General features: G+C 40.4%; 1 protein-coding gene across 6 annotated transcripts in view; it reads left to right on the plus strand.

The window, feature by feature from the left end:
- COMMD10 (COMM domain containing 10) overlaps window positions 1–24,490 on the plus strand; it is a 159,599-nt gene that overhangs the window by 30,585 nt on the left and 104,524 nt on the right. Inside the window, exon 6 of one of the 6 annotated variants that reach the window (XM_048850097.2) lies at window positions 14,394–14,546. The exons of 4 other annotated variants lie outside the window; for them this stretch is intronic. In XM_048850097.2, coding sequence (XP_048706054.1) covers window positions 14,394–14,486 — 93 coding nt within the window. In that variant the 3' untranslated portion in view covers window positions 14,487–14,546. Of the gene's footprint in view, window positions 1–14,390; window positions 14,547–24,490 lie in introns of those variants that run through there. One more of the 6 variants, XM_048850096.2, reaches the window with a different exon arrangement.

The raw sequence follows: 24,490 nt of genomic DNA on the forward strand, positions 1-24,490 counted from the left end.
TGGTTTAGCATACTTTAGGATAGGATTATCTCACCTTGCCAGTGGAAAGTAACCTCTCCCCAACTTTTGTGGTCTCTACTTTAATCTGTGTCAGTGAAAAAGCAGATTTTAAAAAAAGGAGGAAAAATTTAATTCAAGGGACCTGATTCTGCTCTCAGACCTACATTAATCCACAATAACTCCACTAATTTAAGAACATAAGAATGGCCATACTGGGTCAGACCAAAGGTCCATCCAGCCCAGTATCCTGTCTACTGACAGTGACCAATGCCAGGTGCCCCAAAAGGAATGAACCTAACAGGTAATGATCTAGCGATCTCTCTCCTGCCATCCATCTCCACCCTCTGACAAACAGAGGCTAGGGACACCATTCCTTACCCATCCTGGCTAATAGCTATTAATGGATTTAACCTCCATGAATTTATCCACTTCTGTTTTAAACCCTGTTATAGTCCTAGCCTTCGCAACCTCCCCAGACAAGATGTTCCATGGGTTGACTGTGCGCCGAGTGAAGAAGAACTTCCTTTTATTTGTTTTAAACCTGCTACCCATTAATTTCATTTGGTGGCCCCTAGTTCTTATATTATGGGAACAAGTAAATAACTTTTCCTTATTCACTTTCTCCACACCACTCATGATTTTATATACCTCTATCATATCCCCCCTTAGTCTCCTTTTTTCCAAGCTGAAAAGTCCTAGCCTATTTAGTCTCTCCTCTCATGGGACCCGTTCCAAACCCCTAATCATTTTAGTTGCCCTTTTCTGAACCTTTTCTAATGCCAGTATATCTTTTTTGAGATGAGGGGACCACATCTGTACACAGTATTCAAGATGTGGGCGTACCATGGATTTATATGAGGGCAATAAGATATTCTCTGTCTTATTCTCTATCCCTTTTTTAATGATTCCTAACATCCTGTTTGCTTTTTTGACTGCCGCTGCACACTGCGTGGCTGTCTTCAGAGAACTGTCCACGGTGACTCCAAGATCTTTCTCCTGATTAGTTGTCGTTAAATTAGCCCCCATCATAATGTACGTATAGTTGGGGTTATTTTTTCCAATGTGCATTACTTTACATTTATTCACATTAAACTTCATTTGCCATTTTGTTGCCCAATCACTTAGTTTGGCGAGATCTTTTTGAAGTTCTTCACAGTCTGCTTTGGTCTTAACTATCTTGAGCAGTTTAGTATCATCTGCAAACTTTGCAACTTCACAGTTTACCCCTTTCTCCAGATCATTTAGGAGTAGGTTGAATAGGATTGGTCCTAGGACTGACCCTTGGGGAACGCAACTAGTTACCCCTCTCCATTCTGAAAATTTACCATTTATTCCTACCCTTTGTTCCCTGTCTTTTAACCAGTTCTCAATCCATGAAAGGATCTTCCCTCTTATCCCATGACAACTTAATTTACATAAGAGCTTTTGGTGAGGGACCTTGTCAAAGGCTTTCTGGAAATCTAAGTACACTATATCCACTGGATCCCCTTTGTCCACATATTTGTTGACCCCCTCAAAGAACTCTAATAGATTAGTAAGACATGATCTCCCTTTACAGAAACCATGTTGACTTTTGCGCAACAATTTATGTTCGTCTATGTGTCTGACAATTTTATACTTTACTATTGTTTCAACTAATTTGCCCCATTACTGATGTTAGACTTACCAGTCTGTAATTGCCAGGATCACCTCTAGAGCCCTTCTTAAATATTGGCGTTACCTTAGCTATCTTCCAGTCATTGGGTACAGTAGCTGATTTAAAGGACAGGTTACAAACTATAGTTAATAGTTCCACAATTTCACATTTGAGTTCTTTCAGAACTCTTGGGTGAATGCCATCTGGTCCCGGTGACTTGTTACTGTTAAGTTTCTCAATTAATTCCAAAACCTCCTCTAATGATACTTCAATCTGTGACAATTCCTCAGATTTGTCACCTACAAGAAACGGCTTAGGTTTGGGAATCTCCCTAACATCCTCAGCCATGAAGACTGAAGCAAAGAATTCATTTAGTTTCTCTGTGATGACTTTATTGTCTTTAAGTGCTCCTTTTGTATCTCGATTGTCCAGGGGCCCCACTGGTTATTTAGCAGGCTTCTGATGTACTTAAAAAACATTTTGTTATTACCTTTTGAGTTTTTGGCTCGCTGTTCTTCAAACTCCTTTTTGGCTTTTCTTATTACATTTTTACATTTAATTTGGCAGTTTATGCTCCTTCCTATTTACCTCACTAGGATTTGACTTCCACTTTTGAAAGATGCCTTTTTATCTCTCACTGCTTCTTTTATGTGGTTGCTAAGCCACGGTGGCTCTTTTTTAGTTCTTTTACTGTGTTTTTAATTTGGGATATACATTTAAATTGAGCCTCTATTATGGTGTCTTTGAAAAGTGTCCATGCAGCTTGCAGGAATTTTTCACTCTAGTCACTGTACCTTTTAATTTCTGTTTAACTAACTGCCTCATTTTTGCATAGTTCCCCTTTCTGAAATTAAAATGCCACAGTGTTGGGCTGTTGAAGTGTTCTTCCCACCACAGGAATGTTAAATGTTATTATATTATGGTCACTATTTCCAAGCAGTCCTGTTATAGTTATCTCTTGGACCAGATCCTGTGCTCCACTCAGGACTAGATAGAGAGTTGCCTCTCCCCTTGTGGGTTCCTAAACCAGCTGCTCCAAGAAGCAGTCATTTAAAGTATCGAGAAATTTTGTCCCTTCATTTCATCCTGAGGTGACCTGTATCCAGTCAATATGGGGATAATTGAAATCCCCCACTATTATTGAGTTCTTTATTTTGATGGCCTCTCTAATCTCCCTTAGCATTTTATCGTCACTATCACTGTCCTGGTCAGGTGGTCTATAATAGATCCCTACTGTTATTTTCTTATTAGAGCATGGAATTACTATCCATAGATATTCTATGGAACATGATTCATTTAAGATTTTTATTTCATTTGATTCTACATTTTCTTTCACATATAGTGCCACTCCACCCCTTCCCCCCCCAATGACCTGTTCTGTCCTTCCAATATATTTTGTACCCCGGAATGATTGAATAGAGTTACTCCTGACTGACACTGGAGTAAATAAGGAGACTTAGGCCCTTGGTCTTTTTGGTGCCTTAAACTGGTGCCTGTAACAGAGTTTTTTGTTGTTAGAAAAAACAGTAGATTGCCTGAGGGTGAATTTTAAAAATCTTAATACAGAAAACAGATAGCATTTTGTATACAAGTTGTAATGAGCAACATATGTAAAATGCAGCTACAAAAAATGACTAAAAGAAAACACTAGAAAAACATGCACATGCTGCTATAAAGGAATATTCCCTCTTAATAAATAGTTTCTCTTCAAGTTTTGTTGTAGTTTTGATGATAAGAGTAAGTAACCCTTTTAAAAAAAAGTGAATTTATTAAGATTTTGTACATTATGGCAGAGAGACAAAATGGATCCTAATGCATCCAACCATGCCACCTTGAGTTGTGGTTTATCCTATATTAAAGTCACATGGGGTCAGGCTTGGTCATTACTTAGATGGGAGATCACTAAGAGAAACGCAGGTGCTGCAGGTACTTGTATTAGTGAATCAAGTGAAGATCTTTTTGAGGAGGTGCAGAACCAATGCATATGCTTTATTTTAGTGGAGCGCTGTACTGTTGGATATGCTGATTTTTGGTTGAGATGTAAAACCAGGATCATGTTTGTAGTTATTAAAGACCCCGTAGCCCTTATCACAAGAATAGGGTGATAAGGCTATGTCCTGGCCAAATTCAGACCTGCATAATTATATTCTTCTTGTTTAAACTCTTCTAGAAGAAACTGGATATTGTATGTATTCTTTTTCACTTTTTGTCCTAAAACGTTTTGTAGCTAATGTTATCAGCTGCAGGGTTGCTCCGGGCTGGGACCAAGGGGTTTGGAGGGCGGGAGGGGGATCAGGGCTGGGGTAAGGGGTTGGGGCACGGGAGGGTGTCAGGGTGCAGGCTCTGAGCGGCGCTTACCTCAAGCAGCTCCTGGAAGTAGCAGCATGTCCCCCCTCTGGCTCTTATGTGGAGGCACGGCCAGGAATCTCTATGCATTGCCCCGTTTGCAGGTGCCGCCCCCGCAGCTCCCATTGGCTGCAGTTCCCAGCCAATGGGAGCTGTGGAGCTGGCACTTGGGGAGGGGACAGCATGCAGAGCCCCTGGCTGCCCCTACACGTAGGAGCCAGAGGACATGCCGCTGCTTCCAGGAGCCATGCAAAGCCACAGCAGCCAGGGAGCCTGCCTTAGCCCCGCTGTGCTGCCAACTGGACTTTTAACGGCCCAGTCAGCAGTGCTGACTGGAGCTGCCAGGGTCCCTTTTCAACGAGGTGTTCCGGTCGAAAACTGGACACCTTGCAACCCTAGATCCATTCCTTGTCACCCATTCCAAGCTTCTGGCAAACAGAGGCTAGGGACACCATCCCTGCCCATCCTAGCTAATAGCCATTGATGGACCTATTCTCCATGAATTTATCTAGTTCTTTTTTGAACCCTGCTATAGTCAACCTCCCAACTTAACTAGGTACAGCCTCCTTCCTTATTCGCAATGTAAACTCACAAGCCCCAGTAATCAGAGCTTCATACCACTCTGGGCAGCAGTGATACTGTGTCCAGCTCCAGTTTGTCCTCCTTGGGAGATTCCTCCCGACCACAGGAGCCTCCTGGCTCCTGTCCTGGGATGTTCCCCGTTGGCCGCTCTGTCCCTCCCAGGCTTCGGGTAGGTTCTCGGCTTTTTCACTCTGGGAGGTCCTGCTTGCTGCTGCCCTTCTGTCTGGAGCCCCAGACACACATCCTGTTGCTCTCCTGCTCTCTCCTTACACCTCCCCCTCAAAAACAAACAAGCAAGCAAAAATAATAATTAATTAAAAAAAAAAAGCACTCCCTCTTCCTGGAACAATTAGCAGTCCCCCCCCTTAGTACAAAGATTTAAAAGGGCTATGCTCTCTAAACCCCAAAAGGGCTACACTTGTTTTTCTGGTACCATGGTGTACGTTTTCTTATCTTTGTTGTGGATACTATATTCCACCCCAGGATACCTTCTGCCCTGTGTTAGGACACAGAACCAATGGCTCTTGCCTTTGAGAGGTATTTTATTCACTAATGCCAAAAGCTACATTTAGTTTTGCAGAGTATTGTGGAATATATATTACTTGACATAAGTGAGCAAAGTGAACAGAACTGTAGGAAAGACCTAATATAATTTGGTTAACATATCTGCCCATATGCTGGGTATAATACGTTATTAATATAGCGTGCCTTACCCCTAACATACATGTATTGGCTAACAGTTAAGACTGTTAAAAGTGTGTATGCAGATGTTCATATCTTTGCAGTGTTGTGCCCAGTATTTCCACCTGTGACGTGTAGGACCAAGTATATATATTTGTGTGTGCGTGCACGCAATTATATGCATGAACACACAGCAGTTGAGTAGAGGCCCAGCTGAAAGTTTTTTCCCTTGTGTTTAGTGGATTCATTTTGGCTTGTTTTGTAATCTGTATACAGTATTTTCAGGGTATAAAATAGAGAATTCAGGCTCTAATTCTGGCTTTCATATATTTGGCGTTAGACAAGTCACTCAATTCCTTTGCATCAGTTTCCAGCTATAAAAATATAAAGACAAAATCCTTACCCATTGGGTTGGGTTGACATTAGATTCCTGTGGAACCAGTCTGCCTGTATGATGTAGCTATTGAAACCTCAATCCATATACCTCAAAAGTGTTTTTTTCCCACCCAGCCTGGCCACATAGTGACATATTAGTATTTACCAATAGATCGTGTGGCTTTTTTTTTAATTCAAAAGACAGTTTATTTTGTTCAACCCACCGGCACACATTTCCTTTATAAACACAACTCCAGTTCCTAAACTCTTTCTGTTGATTCTTTGTTTCTTTTTATTGATGCAATCAGATGGAATTAGATTTTCTTGCAGTTTCTACACGCCTTTAATAACAACTCTGAAATTGGTGCTTAGTAGATGGAATGGTGCAACAACAAAAACATACAAATGCTGTAGTGTTTTGGATACTGAAATTTAGAAATCTGACTTGACCTGAAGAATAACCGCAACTGGCTTGTGGCTTATTGATCACATAGGATAAGTTTTAAGACAGAAAGGCACTCATCTACGTGATTCATAAAAGTGTTGAGGCTTAATTAGTTAATGTTTGTAAAGTACTTTTCATCATCAGAGTTCTGTATATGAAAATGCTAAGTACTTATCTCAGCATCCTAAATGTTCTACAGCTTTTCTCATTTTCTCCCTAAACTTATACATAGAGGTAATTGCAGCCTCTTACACAGAATTTTGATATGCATGCCAGTTACTATTTCAAAATGGCTAATTGTTTATATATGCTATTTATCCTCCATGCTTGAAAGTAATGGCCTGTTGTTGCTCCATGAAGGAGAGAGATGGAAATGATTTACAGAAATTTCTTTCTAAATTAGCTCATTAGGGGGCAGTAGTGCTCTTTTACTTCATTACACTTCTCTGGCACTTGACTGTTTTTTGAAATAAAATTCAAAATCAATTGTGAAGTCAGTAGTTGTGGGAAATGCTAAATGTTTACATTTCTAATCTGTATATAACAATAGAGTTCTGTTGCACCAGTTTACAAAATTAATGCCTATTAATCAAAAATATGCAGAGCAAAGTAAATGAAATTTGTCTTTATTTTCATTTTTGCTAATTGTACTAGTATAAGCACATTCATTTAGGTTTACTACAGCTAACTAAATTAAAGATCACTCAAACATAAGCTCCTTTGTCAGAATCTAACATTCAAAATTGGTACTTGATTTTCCTCTCTGGAGAAATAATTTTAAACCCTTGGATGTTTCTATGGTATTGTTCCATAGCTATGATTTAAAATAGTTCAAAGGTAATCTGTGTTGAAGGGTACACAATACCTCAGATTAGTATTCCATGGAATAATTTTTGGCAGGTATAAAATAACTTTCAGAGTTATAATACTTAAAGTATTATACCAGAAAAAAACCCAAAGGAGATATTCTATTTGTATTATTAGTTGCAGTATCTTAATTGCCAAGGAAATATGCTGTCTAAAACTCTAAAATTAAACTAGGATTATCTGAATTTTGGTAAATTTGTATTCTCATTTGCTACAAGATTCATTGTTCACTTATCCTCAGTCCTTTTGTTTCGTCTGTCTTTTCCTGGGGAGCTGGTATGAAATCACCTTGACAACAAAAACATCATTTAGCTTATGGTAAATTGGATTGGAGTCTGATTACAGATGGTGCTTTATTTATGGAAAGGAAATTTTAACTTGGAGTCAAAGTGAGACCTGCTGATACATTTTGAGGATTGAAAATGTTAAATTATATTTCTAAATCTTAAACAAGGATCTAAAAAGGATTTCTTACATAGGTTTACTATAACATTTCTTAATCATAGTGCTGTTAAAAATGTCTTGTGTAATTTTAATAATTTTTTTCTTGTTAAAGAGGCACTGAAAGAAATTTGTTTGGGAATATTTTATTGGTTTTTAAAATGTTGCTACTTTTTCCCTACTGTAAATAGTTACCATTCTGACTTTTTTCAGAAATTGTAGAAAACTGATAATTTATCTAGGACCTAATGGATATTAATGTCTTTATGGTTGAAGAGCCAGTTAACCAGTGGAAGGAATACAAGTTAATAATTCTTATTCCGATATCTGTGCTGCCAGGTATGATACTAGTTTGCAAACAAAGAAGTAAACAAAAGAAAAAGCCCTGAGGTGTAAAAATAAATAATCTAGACAAATGCATTTTCATAATAATTTATGTATGTAGAAAATGAGGTGATACAGTATTATTATACTTTCAGACTATGGCATCAGTTGTGCCTAAATTGCAGATGACAAATCTCCATAAACCATCTCGGCCTAATCTCTATAATAGCTCAAGATTATCCTCTGTATCCCCGGGGCCATCTCAGACACTTGTGTTGTGAAGCTCATAGAAAAGTTTAAGAGATCTTCAGGATATCGCCTTACTGTTTGTACCGAGCGCTTCCCAAAGAGGGATGAGTGTGTTTGAGCTCCTGGAAGGGTTTAGAGGCCTGGTTGATCTGTCCCCCTCTTTACTCTCCAGGGATCATGGCTTCTTTAGTGCCACTGGCCATTCCTGCCACACCATTCCGTTAGGAGCAGACAACACAAAATGGAAGAAAAGGACACATATGATTTATTGTGAGATTGGACATATATATTGCCTGAATTATACCTGAAAATCCTCATTTCCTATCTACCATTCTCCCATTTTGTATTCTGCTTAGTATTATTTTCTCCAAATATATTACCTTGTAGTTATCTAAATGAAATCTTATTCCACTGACTTCTTTTCTCCCTTTTTCTTGTTGCTTTCCCCCCTTTCTCCATTTCACATACAACTTCTTTTTAACCTTTGGTTCTTTAAGTATTTCTTCATGTGGCCACATTGGGCTTCTTTCTTTTTGCTCATATTTTTTTTTTCTACTAGAATTGCTATTTGTAGTGTTCATGTGATAATATCTCTGAGTATATTGCAGTTTTCAGGTATCCTGTTACTTCCCAAAACTTGTTACAGGTGATCCTGTCAGAGTTGCCAATATAATACGAAACAAAATTAACAAGATGCCAATTTTTTGTAAATACCCAATTTTTTCCTGACAGATCTTATTAAAATATAATTTTACCATAATAGGTTTATGTTCATGCTTATGTCATTTTTATCAGACAACTTTAATAACACCATTGACCTTTCTAAAGGAAAGATGATAGCATTAGAAATATTTTGAACAGATTTTCTTCAATAATTTCTTTAAAATCAATAAAGCAGTCTTACTGTACTTGGCAGAAATGCAATGCATCATCACACAGGAACTATTTTAGATCTATAAAGGTCTAAAATTAGTATTTGGAGCAGACTCTTTTTTACTGACCGCCCAATTGCTCCCCCCATCCCTGATTTTAACAGAGTTTCTGCGAGTGTATGGACTTTGACAAGCTCAGATCCTGTCTACTTCTCTTACCTTCACAAAGTATGCTTTTTTTGTTCATTGGGTTCACCATTCTGGGCATTTCCTTCCATCTTTAACAGCAAGGCAGAGCAGACCAAGAGAAATAGTGCTTTCCTTCTCATTGAGCTCTGCTATCTGCTGACTTCAGCTGAAAATGTAGTTTCTGGTCTGCATGCCACCTAGGCAGAAGTGACCTGCCGTCCAGTGCACTATGGATCTTTAAGGAAAAATGTACGAAACTTTATCAAGTTTCCCTTTTCATTCTTCCTCTGAAGGGGTTTTTGTCTGTAGCTTGGGCTTAACAGTTTGAAACAGTGGCCAGTGGTGATAGCCTTTGAAGCAAGGATGGCTCTTCTTTCCCCTTCAGAGAGTAAAGCAAGTGGGGTTCAGGTTCAGGAGGCAGGGCTGAACAAATCTAGAGCCTGATGCTTCCACAGTTCTCAGGGATCAGGGCTTATCTGGATATTGTTTTCTCAAAAAGCCCTTAATAAGTGTAGTAGGACGAGAGCCTGAAACATAAGCCCTTGTATTAGAGGCCTGGTATGAGGCAGAACCTGCTCATAAAATTTGGCAAGAACAGGGCTAATATGGCAAAAATACACATTCTTAAGGAGTGCTAGTCACAGAGTGCTCATGCAAACACATGCCAATATCAAGTGGTACCAAAACATCCCGATATCAAGGATGGTACAAAAACATTCCCCAAGGATAACAGGAACACACTGACCCACTCCTAAAAGATAAGGTCAGGATAACAGTACGAATAAAGATGTTTTAATCAAACCAATATGTACAAGAATAAGTAATAACTAGCCACGTCAGGGGGAAGTAACTACAGTAACTATGTCAGAGGGGCAGTACTAACTTGTTTGTATCAGGGTATAAAAATGTATCTCAGAGGGAATATTTTTGTCTGGCCTAGGGAGGAACGGGAAGTCCTGCCGTCTGAGCTGGTCTATTGTTATGGGCATACATGTATGAGCAGTCCGGTAAAGTCTGTGGAATACTAGTACTGTGCTTCGTCAACAAGAAACCTGGCTGGGTGCCTTTGTCCCTCAATGGATCTTGTGGTCATTGGGTGGTTTGCTCGAGGTCTCCTGTGCCAGCTGTCTGCGCAGGGCTGGGGCGGCACACAGAGGGAACACACACATGCAGCCAAACATCTAACCACACTAAGAAGAGTAAATTGTGCTTCTAGCTCCTTCAAAAAGAAGGCAATTAAAACAGAAACCCCTTACTTTCAGATGTTGGAGGAGTTCTCATCAGGAGCAAACAGAATGCAAAAGTAAACTGCCCCCCACAGCCTGCACCCTACCCGTGCACTCTACCCTGGCCCTTTCCCTCCTAGATAGGAAGATAAATGCTCGTTTTCCTTCGAAAACGTGTTATAGTTTTGCCTCTGTAGTACAGAGGTGAATTGAGCGCTGTACATAATTTTTCCACTGTTAATTTCAGTAATTGGAAAAATAGTTGAATTACTTAGATTACGTTAGTCAGTTTCAGAGTAACAGCCCTGTTAGTCTGTATTCGCAAAAAGAAAAGGAGTACTTGTGGCACCTTAGAGACTAACCAATTTATTTGAGCATAAGCTTTCGTGAGCTACAGCTCACTTCATCAGATGCATGCTGTGGAAAGTGTAGAAGATCTTTTATACACACAAAGCATGAAAAAGTACCTCCACCCACCCCACTTTCCTGCTGGTAATAGCTTATCTAAAGTGATCACTCTCCTTACAATGTGTATGATAATCAAGGTGGGCCATTTCCGGCACAAATCCAGGGTTTAACAAGAACGTCTGAGGAAGGAGGGGGGGGTAGGAAAAAACAAGGGGAAATAGGTTACCTTGCATAATGACTTAGCCACTCCCAGTCTCTATTCAAGCCTAAGTTAATTGTATCCAATTTGCAAATGAATTCCAATTCAACAGTTTCTCGCTGGAGTCTGGATTTGAAGTTTTTTTGTTGTAATATCGCAACTTTCATGTCTTTAATCACGTGACCAGAGAGATTGAAGTGTTCTCCGACTGGTTTATGAATGTTATAATTCTTGACATCTGATTTGTGTCCATTTATTCTTTTACGTAGAGACTGTCCAGTTTGACCAATGTACATGGCAGAGGAGCATTGCTGGCACATGATGGCATATATCACATTGGTGGATGTGCAGGTGAACGAGTGTGATAGTGTGGCTGATGTGATTAGGCCCTGTGATGGTGTCCCCTGAATAGATATGTGAACACAGTTGGCAACGGGCTTTGATGCAAGGATAGGTTCCTGGGTTAGTGGTTCTGTTGTGTGGTATGTGGTTGCTGGTGAGTATTTGCTTCAGGTTGGGGAGCTGTCTGTAGGCAAGGACTGGCCTGTCTCCCAAGATTTGTGAGAGTGTTGGGTCATCCTTCAGGATAGGTTGTAGATCCTTGATAATGCATTGGAGGGGTTTTAGTTGGGGGCTGAAGGTGACGGCTAGTGGCGTTCTGTTATTTTCTTTGTTAGGCCTGTCCTGTAGTAGGTGACTTCTGGGAACTCTTCTGGCTCTATCAATCTGTTTCTTCACTTCCGCAGGTGGGTATTGTAGTTGTAAGAATGCTTGATAGAGATCTTGTAGGTGTTTGTCTCTGTCTGAAGGGTTGGAGCAAATGCGGTTGTATCGCAGAGCTTGGCTATAGACGATGGATCGTGTGGTGTGGTCAGGGTGAAAGCTGGAGGCATGTAGGTAGGAATAGCGGTCAGTAGGTTTCCGGTAGAGGGTGGTGTTTATGTGACCATCGTTTATTAGCACTGTAGTGTCCAGGAAGTGGATCTCTTGTGTGGACTGGACCAGGCTGAGGTTGATGGTGGTGGGATGGAAATTGTTGAAATCATGGTGGAATTCCTCAAGGGCTTCTTTTCCATGGGTCCAGATGATGAAGATGTCATCAATATAGCGCAAGTAGAGTAGGGGCGTTAGGGGACGAGAGCTGAGGAAGCGTTGTTCTAAGTCAGCCATAAAAATGTTGGCATACTGTGGGGCCATGCGGGTACCCATAGCAGTGCCGCTGATCTGAAGGTATACATTGTCCCCAAATGTAAAATAGTTATGGGTAAGGACAAAGTCACAAAGTTCAGCCACCAGGTTAGCCGTGACATTATCGGGGATAGTGTTCTTGACGGCTTGTAGTCCATCTTTGTGTGGAATGTTGGTGTAGAGGGCTTCTACATCCATAGTGGCCAGGATGGTGTTATCAGGAAGATCACCGATGGATTGTAGTTTCCTCAGGAAGTCAGTGGTGTCTCGAAGGTAGCTGGGAGTGCTGGTAGTGTAGGGCCTGAGGAGGGAGTTTACATAGCCAGACAAATCCTGCTGTCAGAGTGCCAATGCCTGAGATGATGGGGCGCCCAGGATTTCCAGGTTTATGGATCTTGGGTAGTAGATAGAATATCCCAGGTCGGGGTTCCAGGGGTGTGTCTGTGCGGATTTGATCTTGTGCTTTTTCAGGGAGTTTCTTGAGCAATTGCTGTAGTTTCTTTTGGTAACTCTCAGTGGGATCAGAGGGTAATGGCTTGTAGAAAGTGGTGTTGGAGAGCTGCCGAGCAGCCTCTTGTTCATATTCCGACCTATTCATGATGACGATAGCACCTCCTTTGTCAGCCTTTTTGATTATGATGTCAGAGTTGTTTCTGAGGCTGTGGATGGCATTGTGTTCCTCACGGCTGAGGTTATGGGGCAAGTGATGCTGCTTTTCCACAATTTCAGCCTGTGCACGTCGGCGGAAGCACTCTATGTAGAAGTCCAGTCTGCTGTTTCTACCTTCAGGAGGAGTCCACCTAGAATCCTTCTTTTTGTAGTGTTGGTAGGGAGGTCTCTGTGGATTAGTATGTTGTTCAGAGGTATATTGGAAATATTCCTTGAGTCGGAGACGTCGAAAATAGGATTCTAGGTCACCACAGAACTGTATCATGTTCGTGGGGGAGGAGGGGCAGAAGGAGAGGCCCCAAGATAGGACAGCTGCTTCTGCTGGGCTGAGAGTATAGTTGGATAGGTTAACAGTATTGCTGGGTGGGTTGAGGGAACCATTGCTGTGGCCCCTTGTGGCATGTAATAGCACGTAGTAGTTTAGAAAGTTTAGTGTCCTTTTTCTTTTGTAGAGAAGCAAAGTGTGTGTTGTAAATGGCTTGTCTAGTTTTAGTAAAGTCCAGCCACGAGGAAGTTTGTGTGGAAGGTTGTTTTTTTATGAGACTATCCATTTTTGAGAGCTTTCAGAAGTTCATGGAATATTGATATTAATTCCTTCTATTGGATGACAACTGAATGTTTTTTGTATTGACAAATATCTCAGCAACTACGTGCAATTACAAAAGTGTGTGTGTAATTTATTTAACAGAGGGGGTAACTGAGCCATAAAGATGTTAAATGACTTGCTCATATCATTCGTGTGTGTGTATATATATATATATATATTATATCTGTACACGCCCATGTATAAATATACACTCACAGTTCAACTGATCCTAGAGTTTATTAGCTAAGCTATCATTTTTATGGTTAGCTTTGAGCAACTTACTATATATATTATACTGTAATTCCATAAAATCCCATTTGCAAGACCCAGGTTATTGTGCCTTGAAGTCCATCAGCTCTATCTCTGATGACCCATCGAAGGGAACAGCTTTGCTACGTGACAATCTTCAACTGAAAATAGTCCACTGCCAGTCTTATAGAGTACTGCTCAAGAACTAACAGTAGGAGCGACACACATGTCCTGTTCTCTCTAATCTGATATTAGCTACCATGATGAGATATATAGTAGGAGAGTAGACTTCTCAGGTAACTGGAACCTTTAGACCATTATATATATCCACGTAAGATAAAAGATGTTGTGAAGAGGCCAGTTTGATCTAGTAGTTAGTCCAGAAGACTGGAAATCAGGAGACTGGGATTGTCTTCTTGACTGTGCTAATAATTTGCTTAACCTCTTTGACTCAATTTTCCCATCTGTAAAATGGAGATTTTTATACATTTTTGTAAAGTGATTCTTCAGTAAAAAGCACTAAATAAATACTAAGTAGTATTTTAGATCATACATATCTTCGATGAGTATCTAGAGCATACCTACAAGTTAACATGCACTAATTAAAAAAAAATTGCATTTTTTGCAAACTCTTCTAGTCTCTTAAATCCTGATCCTGCACCACTGAAGTCAATGGGAGACTTTGCTTTGGCTTGAGTGAGTATTGGAGTAGGGTCTTAGTGAGGTAAACTGTTGCAGGTGTCATAATGTCAGTTTCATGTTCACAATGAAAGAGATGACTTTGAACATTTTAAAGCAGCGGAATTTGATACTGCCATATGCATATACATGACAATCAAAGAAAGAACTTTCTCCCAGCAGGCAACTGGCCTACCACAACATGTCTGTACCTATTGCCGACGGAGCTGCAGTTCCAGGATCGGACTCCTGAATCATCTCAGGACTCATATGTAAATTTGTGGTAGATCATCCTCGAATTGAGATTGCCAATAAATGAATGATACATGACAATTATTCTGTGACATGGTGTAAGCGTGATTTGTAATAACTGTAAGACTTGTATAACTTCTTGGTGTCTGCCGTTCTCACTTTAAAGGGATTCACTCATACTGTTCGTTGTAGGGTCCATTAATCTGTTATCTCTCTGCTTGGTTTTAATGGAGATGGGCCCTTTGGGATTTGGATTTTTAAAGTGTCTTTCTTTCAAAAATATTTTTATTATTCATAATTCTAAAAATAAAATATGAATTTCTTCCCTAGTAGATTCTGGCTTGCAGTTGCGTTAAATCTTTAAGAGCTGATTCATTCATATTTTATCTACAGGAACACAACTTCCTTTCTGTAAAGTGTGGCACATTCTAGATCCTCACTTGTGATTGTCCGTCTTACTAAGGGGTGATGTGATTGCTTTCCGTGATGGAGTGTCCATCCCACACAAGCCCTGAGTGAGTTAATGTGGGCCAGGAGGGGCTAACTAATCATAGATGCCGCACCTGGAGCAGGGAACCAAGGATTGATAAGGCCTAAAAGCAGATGAAATCCAGTGGTGGGGAGGAGCTGGTATAGGAGTATAAAGCCAGGAAGTGAGAGCATGAAAGGGGCTGCAGGGAGGAGGTCTGCAGTCACTGCCTAGAGGAAAAGGGAGTTGTCCATGGACAAGTAGGAGATCTGGGGGAAAGTAAGCCCTGGGGTCCGGTCCTGTCATGGACCAGAGTCTTACAAGAGGCACAGAGGAGTAAAGTAGCCGTGGGGAACCGAGGAAGCTCTGATGGTAAACCGACAGATAGTCAAGGAGGTGGAATAGGAAGGAACCCAGGGAAATAGCAACAGGGTCTGAAACTGAGCTGACCTAGGTTGCTAGCCATAGGGTCCCTGGGCTGGAACCTGGAATAGGAGGCAGGCCTGGGTTCCCCACCAGCTGCTGGGGAAAGTGGCACAGGACCTGAAGTTGAAATGGAAAACTACCTGAAATGGCATTCAGACAGATAGTTCCATGGAACTTTGTTACCCTGGAAGGGAAGGACTTTATAGTGACCTGGCTGGAGGGCTGAGTCATGAAGAGGGAGCACTGAGTCCTGGCAAGAGAGAGACAGGGGCTACAGCACAAGCAAGCAAGCAAAGGAAGGTGGCACCCAACAGGGAAAGAGCTAATTCCCAGACCTAGTTCCAATTAGGTGCACCTGTAGTGATTGGAACCGCTTCACACTTTTGTGTAGGCTGTTGTGATGTAGTGCTGCTTCCAGTTGCCATTCTTTATAGTGGATCTGGAGTGGGATATGACGATGAAATACTTTCTTCCTTCAACCTAAGAAGTCAGCAGTGGCCATATTTTCTTCCACCCAGTCCCCTTGTTAGGACATGATGCCATGGTATCATGGCATAGGTAACAGAGTCTCATCTAGAACCTGTATTGTGGGGAAAGGCCGCTGCTTGAGATCCAGCTGTTGAGCTTCTCATTACTCCAGAAGTAACCACTGCAGGTTTGGTTCGGAGCAGTCAGAGCTTTGTCTTGCAGCTTTCTACCCTGTCTCTATGGCAGAAACAAGTGTTAGAAACAAGGACAGGAAGAGGAACATTCATAGTGAGTTTTTATTCCTGTTTGTTTGTATTCTGTAGCACTCACAAGGTGCTAGGTGCTGTTCAAAATGTATGTGAAAACACAGTCCCAGTCCCAAGTTAGTCTAAGAAGATAAGCAACTTATGAAAGGGGAGGGATAAAAACAGTCTCTCTGACACACACATACACACACTTTTTAATGATAAATGTCAACTATCCCAAACTAGTGATCCACCTCTATAATTAGTTCACTAGCTTCTTGTAGATGTCACAGTAGAAATAAGTTTCAAGGAGGGACTTCCAGGAGAACAGGGTAATGGCCTACTTTGAACTCGAAGAGCCCCCCATGTGTATGGAGCCCCATAGAGTGGAAGAAGGCACAAAGTCAGTTGTGGGAGAGCAGACAAAGAGGAGATTAAGTCTACTAAAAATTCACAGAATTGGAAGTGTGGAAGGGGCTGGGGAAGTTGACTCTCAGACCCTAGTCTGACTTCTGTACTGAGACTCTTACACTCCAGCTGGTCTTTGCACAACTTTCTTGCTTTCTGGCTGCCTGCAAGATTTTTTTAAAAAAATCTTCTATACCTTCTTCCCTTGTCTGCTACTAGGTTCTGCTTCTGAAGCTTCTGCAGGGTGGTCAGGAAATACAATCAGGATCTGCAGAGAGTATTTTCTGCCTTTTGGCTTTGAGTTGTGCTGATGAGTCAAATACCAACCCTTAATGGTGTTCATCAACAGCTCTTTGATAGGCTCTGCTGGATTCTGGGCTGTCTCCCCACCTAAACAGAACTAACAAAATTGTTATTATGAGGGAAAAGAAATGTAAACAAACACAAAGAGCTGGGGAGGAGGACCCTGCCTACCTGAGCACAGATGGTCTCCCAGGGGAAGGGTGAGCTAAAGAGTGGTATTGTGATTAGGATGTTTATTTTCTTTGTGATCTGTACTCTGTATTTCTTGTACTTAAGTAAAGAGCAATAATGTGTTAGACTTCCATGTAAAGCACGTGTGTTTATTATGTGCTACACCAACCATGCAACCCTCGAGAGAATTAAAATGTAACCTAGAAGGTGGGATTCTGATAGTGTGTGTGTTTAAGATACTGGGGTATCTTGTGGGTCAACACAGGTCCTGGGAGCATAATGTAGAAGGATTGTGGGGCTCCATTTCCATGAAGAGGTAGCAGACAGAGAGTCAGGATCCTGGAAATATGCCAGAGGTGCCAGAGAAGAAACAGTACTATAGCTTTCTGAGACCTAGGGAAGCTTAGCATACATGAAAAGAAAAGGAGTACTTGTGGCACCTTAGAGACTAACAAATTATTTGAGCATAAGCTTTCGTGAGCTACAGCTCACTTCACTGGACCCTTTTGCAGCAATCTAGTGGACTACTTGTAAAGCAAGCCCAAGCAGAACTGTCTCCTTTCAGTTTGGCATCTCATGGACAGATCATAGCCTGTGGGTAGAGTCTGTAGAAAAGTATATTCACTATTTTTTTTTTTTTGGCCTTGTCTGTGATCTGTATCTAGCACCTTAGAGTTATCGTCTGGGAACTGTGGCACTCCTGGTGATTCAGTTTCTTTTAAAAGGCAGATAGTTTTCTAACCAATTACATGGGAGAGGGTAAGATGTATAAGAAATGTAGCTTTCCTTTTCACTGGTAAGTATGAATGGTTGAGGGTGTTTTGTGCATGTCATTGTGCTATTTAAAAAGAACTCTGCCTCTCAAGTTGATGTTTCTGTGTAAAGCTACTGCAGGACCCTATAGCTACCAGTTAACTTATTTTTTAAGTAGATTCAGACCCTGATGTGACCCTCACTTCATGATGTCTGGGTTTTTTTTAAGTCTTCAACTGCAGTGTACAGTAGGAGTCCAACATGACTCTCATTAATGAATTATAAAATATAGTACATTTGGTTTCTTTTGCATAAGTATTCAAGTAAAGTAGAAAAGATTCATGCAGGAAAATTGGCTGAAAACATTGTTAACCATCATTAAAAATATTCCATTAAATGCAGCATAGCCATGTCCTCACTCGCCATGTCAGCTTGGCCTGAATAACTGTTGGCTTATAACTGCCTCTTGCACATCAGCTACCTTTTTGGACACTATCCTTAAAGTGGGTCATATTGCTTGGATATTTTTTTTTTCTTAATATTTAAGAGAGTACCAGCAAGACTTAGTTGGACAGAAGCCAACTATTGTGGTGGACCTAGTTGTTCAGATTTGTTTTTTGTACTTTTGAGGTTTAATAAATGTTGAAGTTGAGTGTTATCCATTTCCATGAAAATTTAGTTGTGTTGTCTGACATGACAAAATCTGAACTGTACCACTTTGGACACAGTCACCTGCATGCTGGGAGATTTCTGAAAGGGTTAAAATTGTGTGTGTTATCCGCAAATTGAGACTGACATGATAAAGTACAAAACTCCATTAAAAGTTTGTGTTTTTATACCATTATATTGTGTGTCTGTCTGTAATAACTGTTTCTGAAATCTGTTGCAGTTTGGAATACTGGATACTAAGTAGGAGACAAGAATGTAAAATAAATACCATCTTAGAAAAGAATTTGTCGAATTTGTCTGACATTGTACAAAAGTTGGCCAAAAGAGAGGAGTGAAGAAGGCAAAGGTATTTTAATAATACTCTGGTAAAAACTTGTTCAGTCCTTGTGAAACTCAAAGGTTTCTCTCAAGATTTTAAGAAAGGGCTTAGGGAGAAGCTGTTATAATATTGTAGGGCTCTGTTCTACCCTTAATAACGTGATCTTTAACTGCAATTGACCTCAAAACTGGTGAGTACAAAATGTTAGGTCTCTCACTACTAGTAGACTAGAGTGATGTGAATGGGAGCTGCACCTGTGAAATTGATGGAATAGTTGGGTTCTTTGTGCGTAGAGAAGAAAGTATTAATCAGTTTTTTTTGCACATTTTTAAACAAGCCCAAATTAGATTTTCTTAGTTTTAAGATCTCAAAACAAAATTAGGAGAGGCAGGGAACAAATATAAGTGTGGTGGGTTCACTATCTTTATATTGTTTGAAGAAAATGCTAGGTCAACACTAACATTTGAGCACTACAGATAACATTCTGAAAAAGCCAAAGTAAATTTTGGGGGCATTTCTTTCTATTTCATGGCACCATATTGACAGCATTCTATCTTCTAAATGTAATTAGAAAATGTAAAGAAGCAGCCTGATTGGAGAATGACTTTTTATCTCATAAAATATTTGTACTTTCATGTTTTACCTTATGAAATCATTGTATACTCTGATGGAAACATGGGGAAATAGCCATTCAGTTTTTAATAGCAAAATACTTTGACTGAACTGGTGTATCTAAGGGGTCACCAGCCTTTTCACTAGCTTGGTCATCTCATCTTTGGAATGCTGCACAGCAGAATTTTGAAGTGCACTTTCACTGTGTACTCAGCGTTTTCTCTGAAACAGTATTTTCATATTTAGTAGGAAAAATGTTAATACAGCATTAGGGTAGTAAACTGTCTCCAGCTCTTGTCCACTGACAGTGATATGTGAGCTGATCCCATCATGTTTGTTGTCATCAGCTTGGTTTTCTTTGCACTGATTTCCATGCTATTTTTTGCGGAGGTTTCATCCAATCATTTCACAAGGTTGGCAAGTTCATTTTTGCTGCCTGCCAGGCCATCAATGTCATCAGCGAACCGAAAATTTGAGATTGTTTGCCCCCCCCACCCCCCCAATGCTGACTGTGCATATGTAATCTTCCAGGGATTCAGTCATTTATATGTTAAGTTTAGTAAATGCTGTGTATGCCTTTCCTATCCTTGATGTCCCTTCCTTCTTGAGGTCTCTGTTGGTCAATGTGTGCTGCCCAGGTAGGTGAATTGTTCTATTTTCTTGATATTTTTCCTTCTAATGTAATACTGCTTGACATCTGGGCTTCAAGGATGTTTGTTTTAGCATACCTAATTTTGAACCCTGCTTGGCCTACTGTTTTTGCCATGTTTTCTGTCTTTCTTTGTAACTTTTCAGGTGTGTTGCTAAGTAGCATGTTATCATCAGCAAAGTCGAGATCTTCTTGGCATTTGCCATCATCTCATGCTATGCCAGTGTTTGCGTTGCTAATACACTTCTTCATTATCCGGTCTGTAGCATGCCAAACAAAAGCGGAGATAAAATGCAGCCATGTTTCATGTCAGTGTCTGTATTGAGCTACTCTGGAGTGTATGGAGCACTTTGCATCTCTGTGCATGACCTTGATGATGTTGATGACTTTAACTGGGATTCCATAGAGTTGAAGAATATTCCATAATGTATGTCTGTGCAGACTGCCAAATGCCTTTTGAAAAATCAATACAATTGATGGTGAGGGGAGCTTGCCATTATATACATTCTTCTATAGTGGTCCTTAATGTGAATATCTGATCTACACGAGATCTCTTGGGCCTGAGTCCAGCCTGTTCTTCTCTAAGCTTTGCATCCACTGTCTCTTTTTTTTGGTGTAGTGTCTCACTGTGGAAGGCTTTCTCTACAACAGAAAGTAATACAACTTCTCTCCAGTTATTAATGTCAGTAAGATCACCCTTTTTGGGTTTTCTGACGATAATTCCATGTTCCCACTGGTCCAGAGGGATTTTTTCCCAAACTTCATAGAACAACTCTGTCTGTTTTGTGAGGATGCTGATGTCACGTGTGTTCAGCATTTCTGCTGTGATTTGGTCCTCTCCTGCCCCTTTATTGTTTTAGTTACTTGATTGCAGCCTGTACTTCTGACACCTCTATTGGACAGATGTTAATGTCAAGTTGATCAGGTTCACATGTTTCATCTGAAATGGGTCTGGGTCTGTTGAGGATGACTTTGAAATGCTCTGCCCATCTGTTCTGTTCTACCCCAGTTTTAAGCGTTTTTCTATCATTGCTTTTTATTGGCCTATTTCCTGTTTTGGAACGTACAGACTGGATTTTAGTCACATTGTAAATGGCTCTGTGGTTTCCTAGCATAGCAGCAACTTCAGTTGCTAGGTCTTCAATATAGCTCTGTTTCTCTTTCCTTGCATTGCTTTTCATTGCCTTTTCTGCTTTCTTGTACTTCTCCTTTGCTTTTTCCAGTATGTTGTTGGTCTTAGCATTCAGGAGTTTTCCTTTCAGTCCTTTCTGTCCTTTTCTGCCACATCTTTTAACTTACCCAGTTCTTGCTTTATGTTGATATCCAACTGTGACTGCTGCAGCTTGAATCACGTGCCCAGGCCAACGAACACTGCCCATTTTTCTTCAGTCCCAGTGTGTGTCTCGCCTTCCTTTGCCTTTGGCACTGCCTCAAACCTGTTCCTTAGTTCAGGTTGTAATTTCTTGCAGTACTCTTTTGTATCCAGTTTTGTACTGGTGCTATTCTTTACCACTTTCTGTTTAAAGATCTTTCTCAATTTTAGTTTCAGGTAGCAATGAAAAGATTGTGCTTTCTGCTGATATTTGCTGTTTGATATGCCCTTGCCTCTTGGACAGATAATCTGAATCTCAGGCTAATGCAGATGTAGTTAATGTAGCTTTTCATTTTGCCATCTGGCAAATGCCATGTTTTTTTATGTACATCTTTGTGAGGGAATCGAGGGCTTGGAAGAACTAGATTGGCTACCAAGTACAGTCCAATGAGTCTCTCGTCATTTTGGTTAATGATTCCCAACCCATGCTTCATCATTGATTTTTTTCCATTTCTTGGTTGTCACATCCTATTTTAGCTTGAAAGTCACTCATCATAAGGAGTAAGTCACTTTTCCTCAACTGTTATTTTACCAAATTATACACATTTAGTCCATTCACTATGTCCTCTTAAATTAACTCTTACAGCAAAGTAATCAACTTTGTTGCTCTCCTTTGAACTCCTAGTTTACCAATCAGTTCTGGAATGTAGTGCCTGTATTGGTCTCCTCCCCCTAGAAATTCTCCAGTGCCTTTACTCACCTAGGGTACATGACATAATATTCATTTAATTCAATAAGTAATCTCTTCACATGGAAAGAGAGAAGTTGGGAGGGTCTTAAGTGTATTAATGGGATGTAGAATCTAGGATAGTTTCCACAACTTGCTGATTGGGGCCAGGACCTATGGAGACACCCCTCTCCTTGGGGGATCTCAGTCAGGAGCAGATAGGGCAGTGCAACACACCCTTCTGTGGCTCCCTCTCCCGATGAAGTGCAGCATGGGTGTATATGTATGCATCTTTCCTTTACCTTCCCCTCTTTCTCTGTACTGTGTGGAAGGGTTGCAGGCCATTTCACACTGCCTCTGGGCATTGGAGCTCATCCCATTCACTCCTGCTGCCATTGGCCTGGGACACTGGGGCAGCTACTTGATTTTCGCCTTCTGGAGTAAGAGGGGTGGGATGGGATGGCTACCATTTGCTGTTAAGCCAAGTAGCCATTTTGGGCTCTCTGTTCCAGCCCTACTTTTTTCCCACCTTACCTAGTATTCCAGACTCCTGTGACACTGGGGACTAGGCTGATCTCATCAATCTTTTGTTTGGAGGTCTGGAAGGGATTTTTTTCCCATATGGAAAAATTGGCAAACTGCAGTGTGGGTTTTTTCACCTTCCATCTGACATCTTTGAGTTCCAGTTTTGGGATTTAAATTACATTTGTCACAACTTTGGTGGGTTCAGAAAGAATCTGAGATGAGATCCCTGTAACCCAGTGAGCTGCTTGGGCATTAGCCCCAAGCACATTACTTGGTGAGGGGATATGCCCTCATGTCTCATCTAGTGTGGCTCCCCTCATCTCACATTTCATATCTCCTGTGTGGAGGAGGGGAACGGGTTGGAATTCTGGCTTCTAGATGGGTCCCTAGGTAGGCCTGAGGGTGTAGAGGGTACATTGCCCTCATACCCACCCTCATATATGTAGAAACTGGAGCTCTTGGTGCCCAGTTGAATTCCACAATGCACCAGTCATTCAGAATGGTTTGAGGGGGAAGGTTAATAATAATTGTAATGACAACAATAATAATTGTTGGTTAATAATCTCAAAGTTTGATTTCTCCATTTAACCATACTACGGCTATGCGTGTCATTGTTTCCATGTCCACATCAATGAGAGGATGGTAAATTTCAAACATGTTATAGAAAATTGGGGAGTGTTTGCCATCAAATTTTCTTTTATTTTAAATTTTACTCATTCTTTCAAATTCAGCAAAGCAACTATGCCTGAGTGATGACTAGCCACATGCTAAGAAATTTCTAAAATCAATTGTTTGAGGAATTAGAGCAGAACAAGTGTTCTTTCTCACTTGACTTCCTCAGAAATAGCTGAATAGATTTGTTTTTTGTTCAGACTTCTTGAAAGAATTCACCTTTAAGGTAAGACCAAATGTGAAGTTTCAACCCCCAAAGTATTATTTTTAGAAAGATATTAACAATTGAAAATGGGGAGCTTAGCAAGGAATGCTATTTTTAACCTCGCTATGTTTCTGTTGTGAGCCTAAAGTACAAGTCATTGATCTATATTACCAGTGCTATTATAGACTAATTGGATATTATGTATGAGCCAAAGTGCATTAAGACTGGTTAGAATAATTAATCTAGAATGCCCACATAACCTGCAGTTTATCATTAATTTTGTGAAATGTCAATTTGTGCTATTCCTTTGTCACTAATTCTTCTTTTCTTTATGTGCTTTGGACAAATCACTGTCATTTCAATGCAGAATTATAAGTGAAAGGGTAATCTTCTCAGAGATTAAAAAATTCAAACCTAAAACAGCATGCAGGGTAATTCTATGTTTCTGAATCCTCAAAAGAATTCTGACTGCTCTGTATTTTTTCTGGCCATTTTACAAAATCACTAGACTTGTTTTCTTGGCAGTTTCTCCTGATGAGAACTTTTGAGTTTTTATCCACATGGAACTTTTCAGACTCACGAAACCAGGTTTCCTGAAGAATTAATACATATTCTTGAAAGATTACAAATGAAATGTTGTCTCTCATCTTGCTAACATCTGTCCTGCTTGAGGTACGGAGTATATGGTACTTGTTGCCTTATCAATATTGTGTGCATTTGACACTGAGCAGGTGTCAATGGTAACAATGCTGTGGCACCCTTTACATTCATGCTTGAGGAAGAAGGTGGTATAGGTGATCACTTCAATCAGTTGCAAGCCCAGCAGTTTTCATCCATCCTGTTTCCTGTGATTTATAGCAGTCAAGGACTTGTAATCTGCAGTTATAGTGGCATTGAAGTTTGTGCCACTTGGCTTTCATTAGCACTTAGCTAAGTTTAACAGCAGCAATGACAAACAACCTTTTCCAGTGGTAAAATACATGAAAAATGATCTCTTACAGTGCAAAGAACACCACCAGTGTAGCATAGTGTACAGCCCCTGAGCAAACCTTGCAGAAGTAGTATGATTGTGTAAAATCACTACTAGTGAAATAA

Source organism: Caretta caretta, chromosome 5, assembly GCF_965140235.1.
Source record: "Caretta caretta isolate rCarCar2 chromosome 5, rCarCar1.hap1, whole genome shotgun sequence".
Classification (NCBI taxonomy): Eukaryota; Metazoa; Chordata; order Testudines; family Cheloniidae; genus Caretta; species Caretta caretta.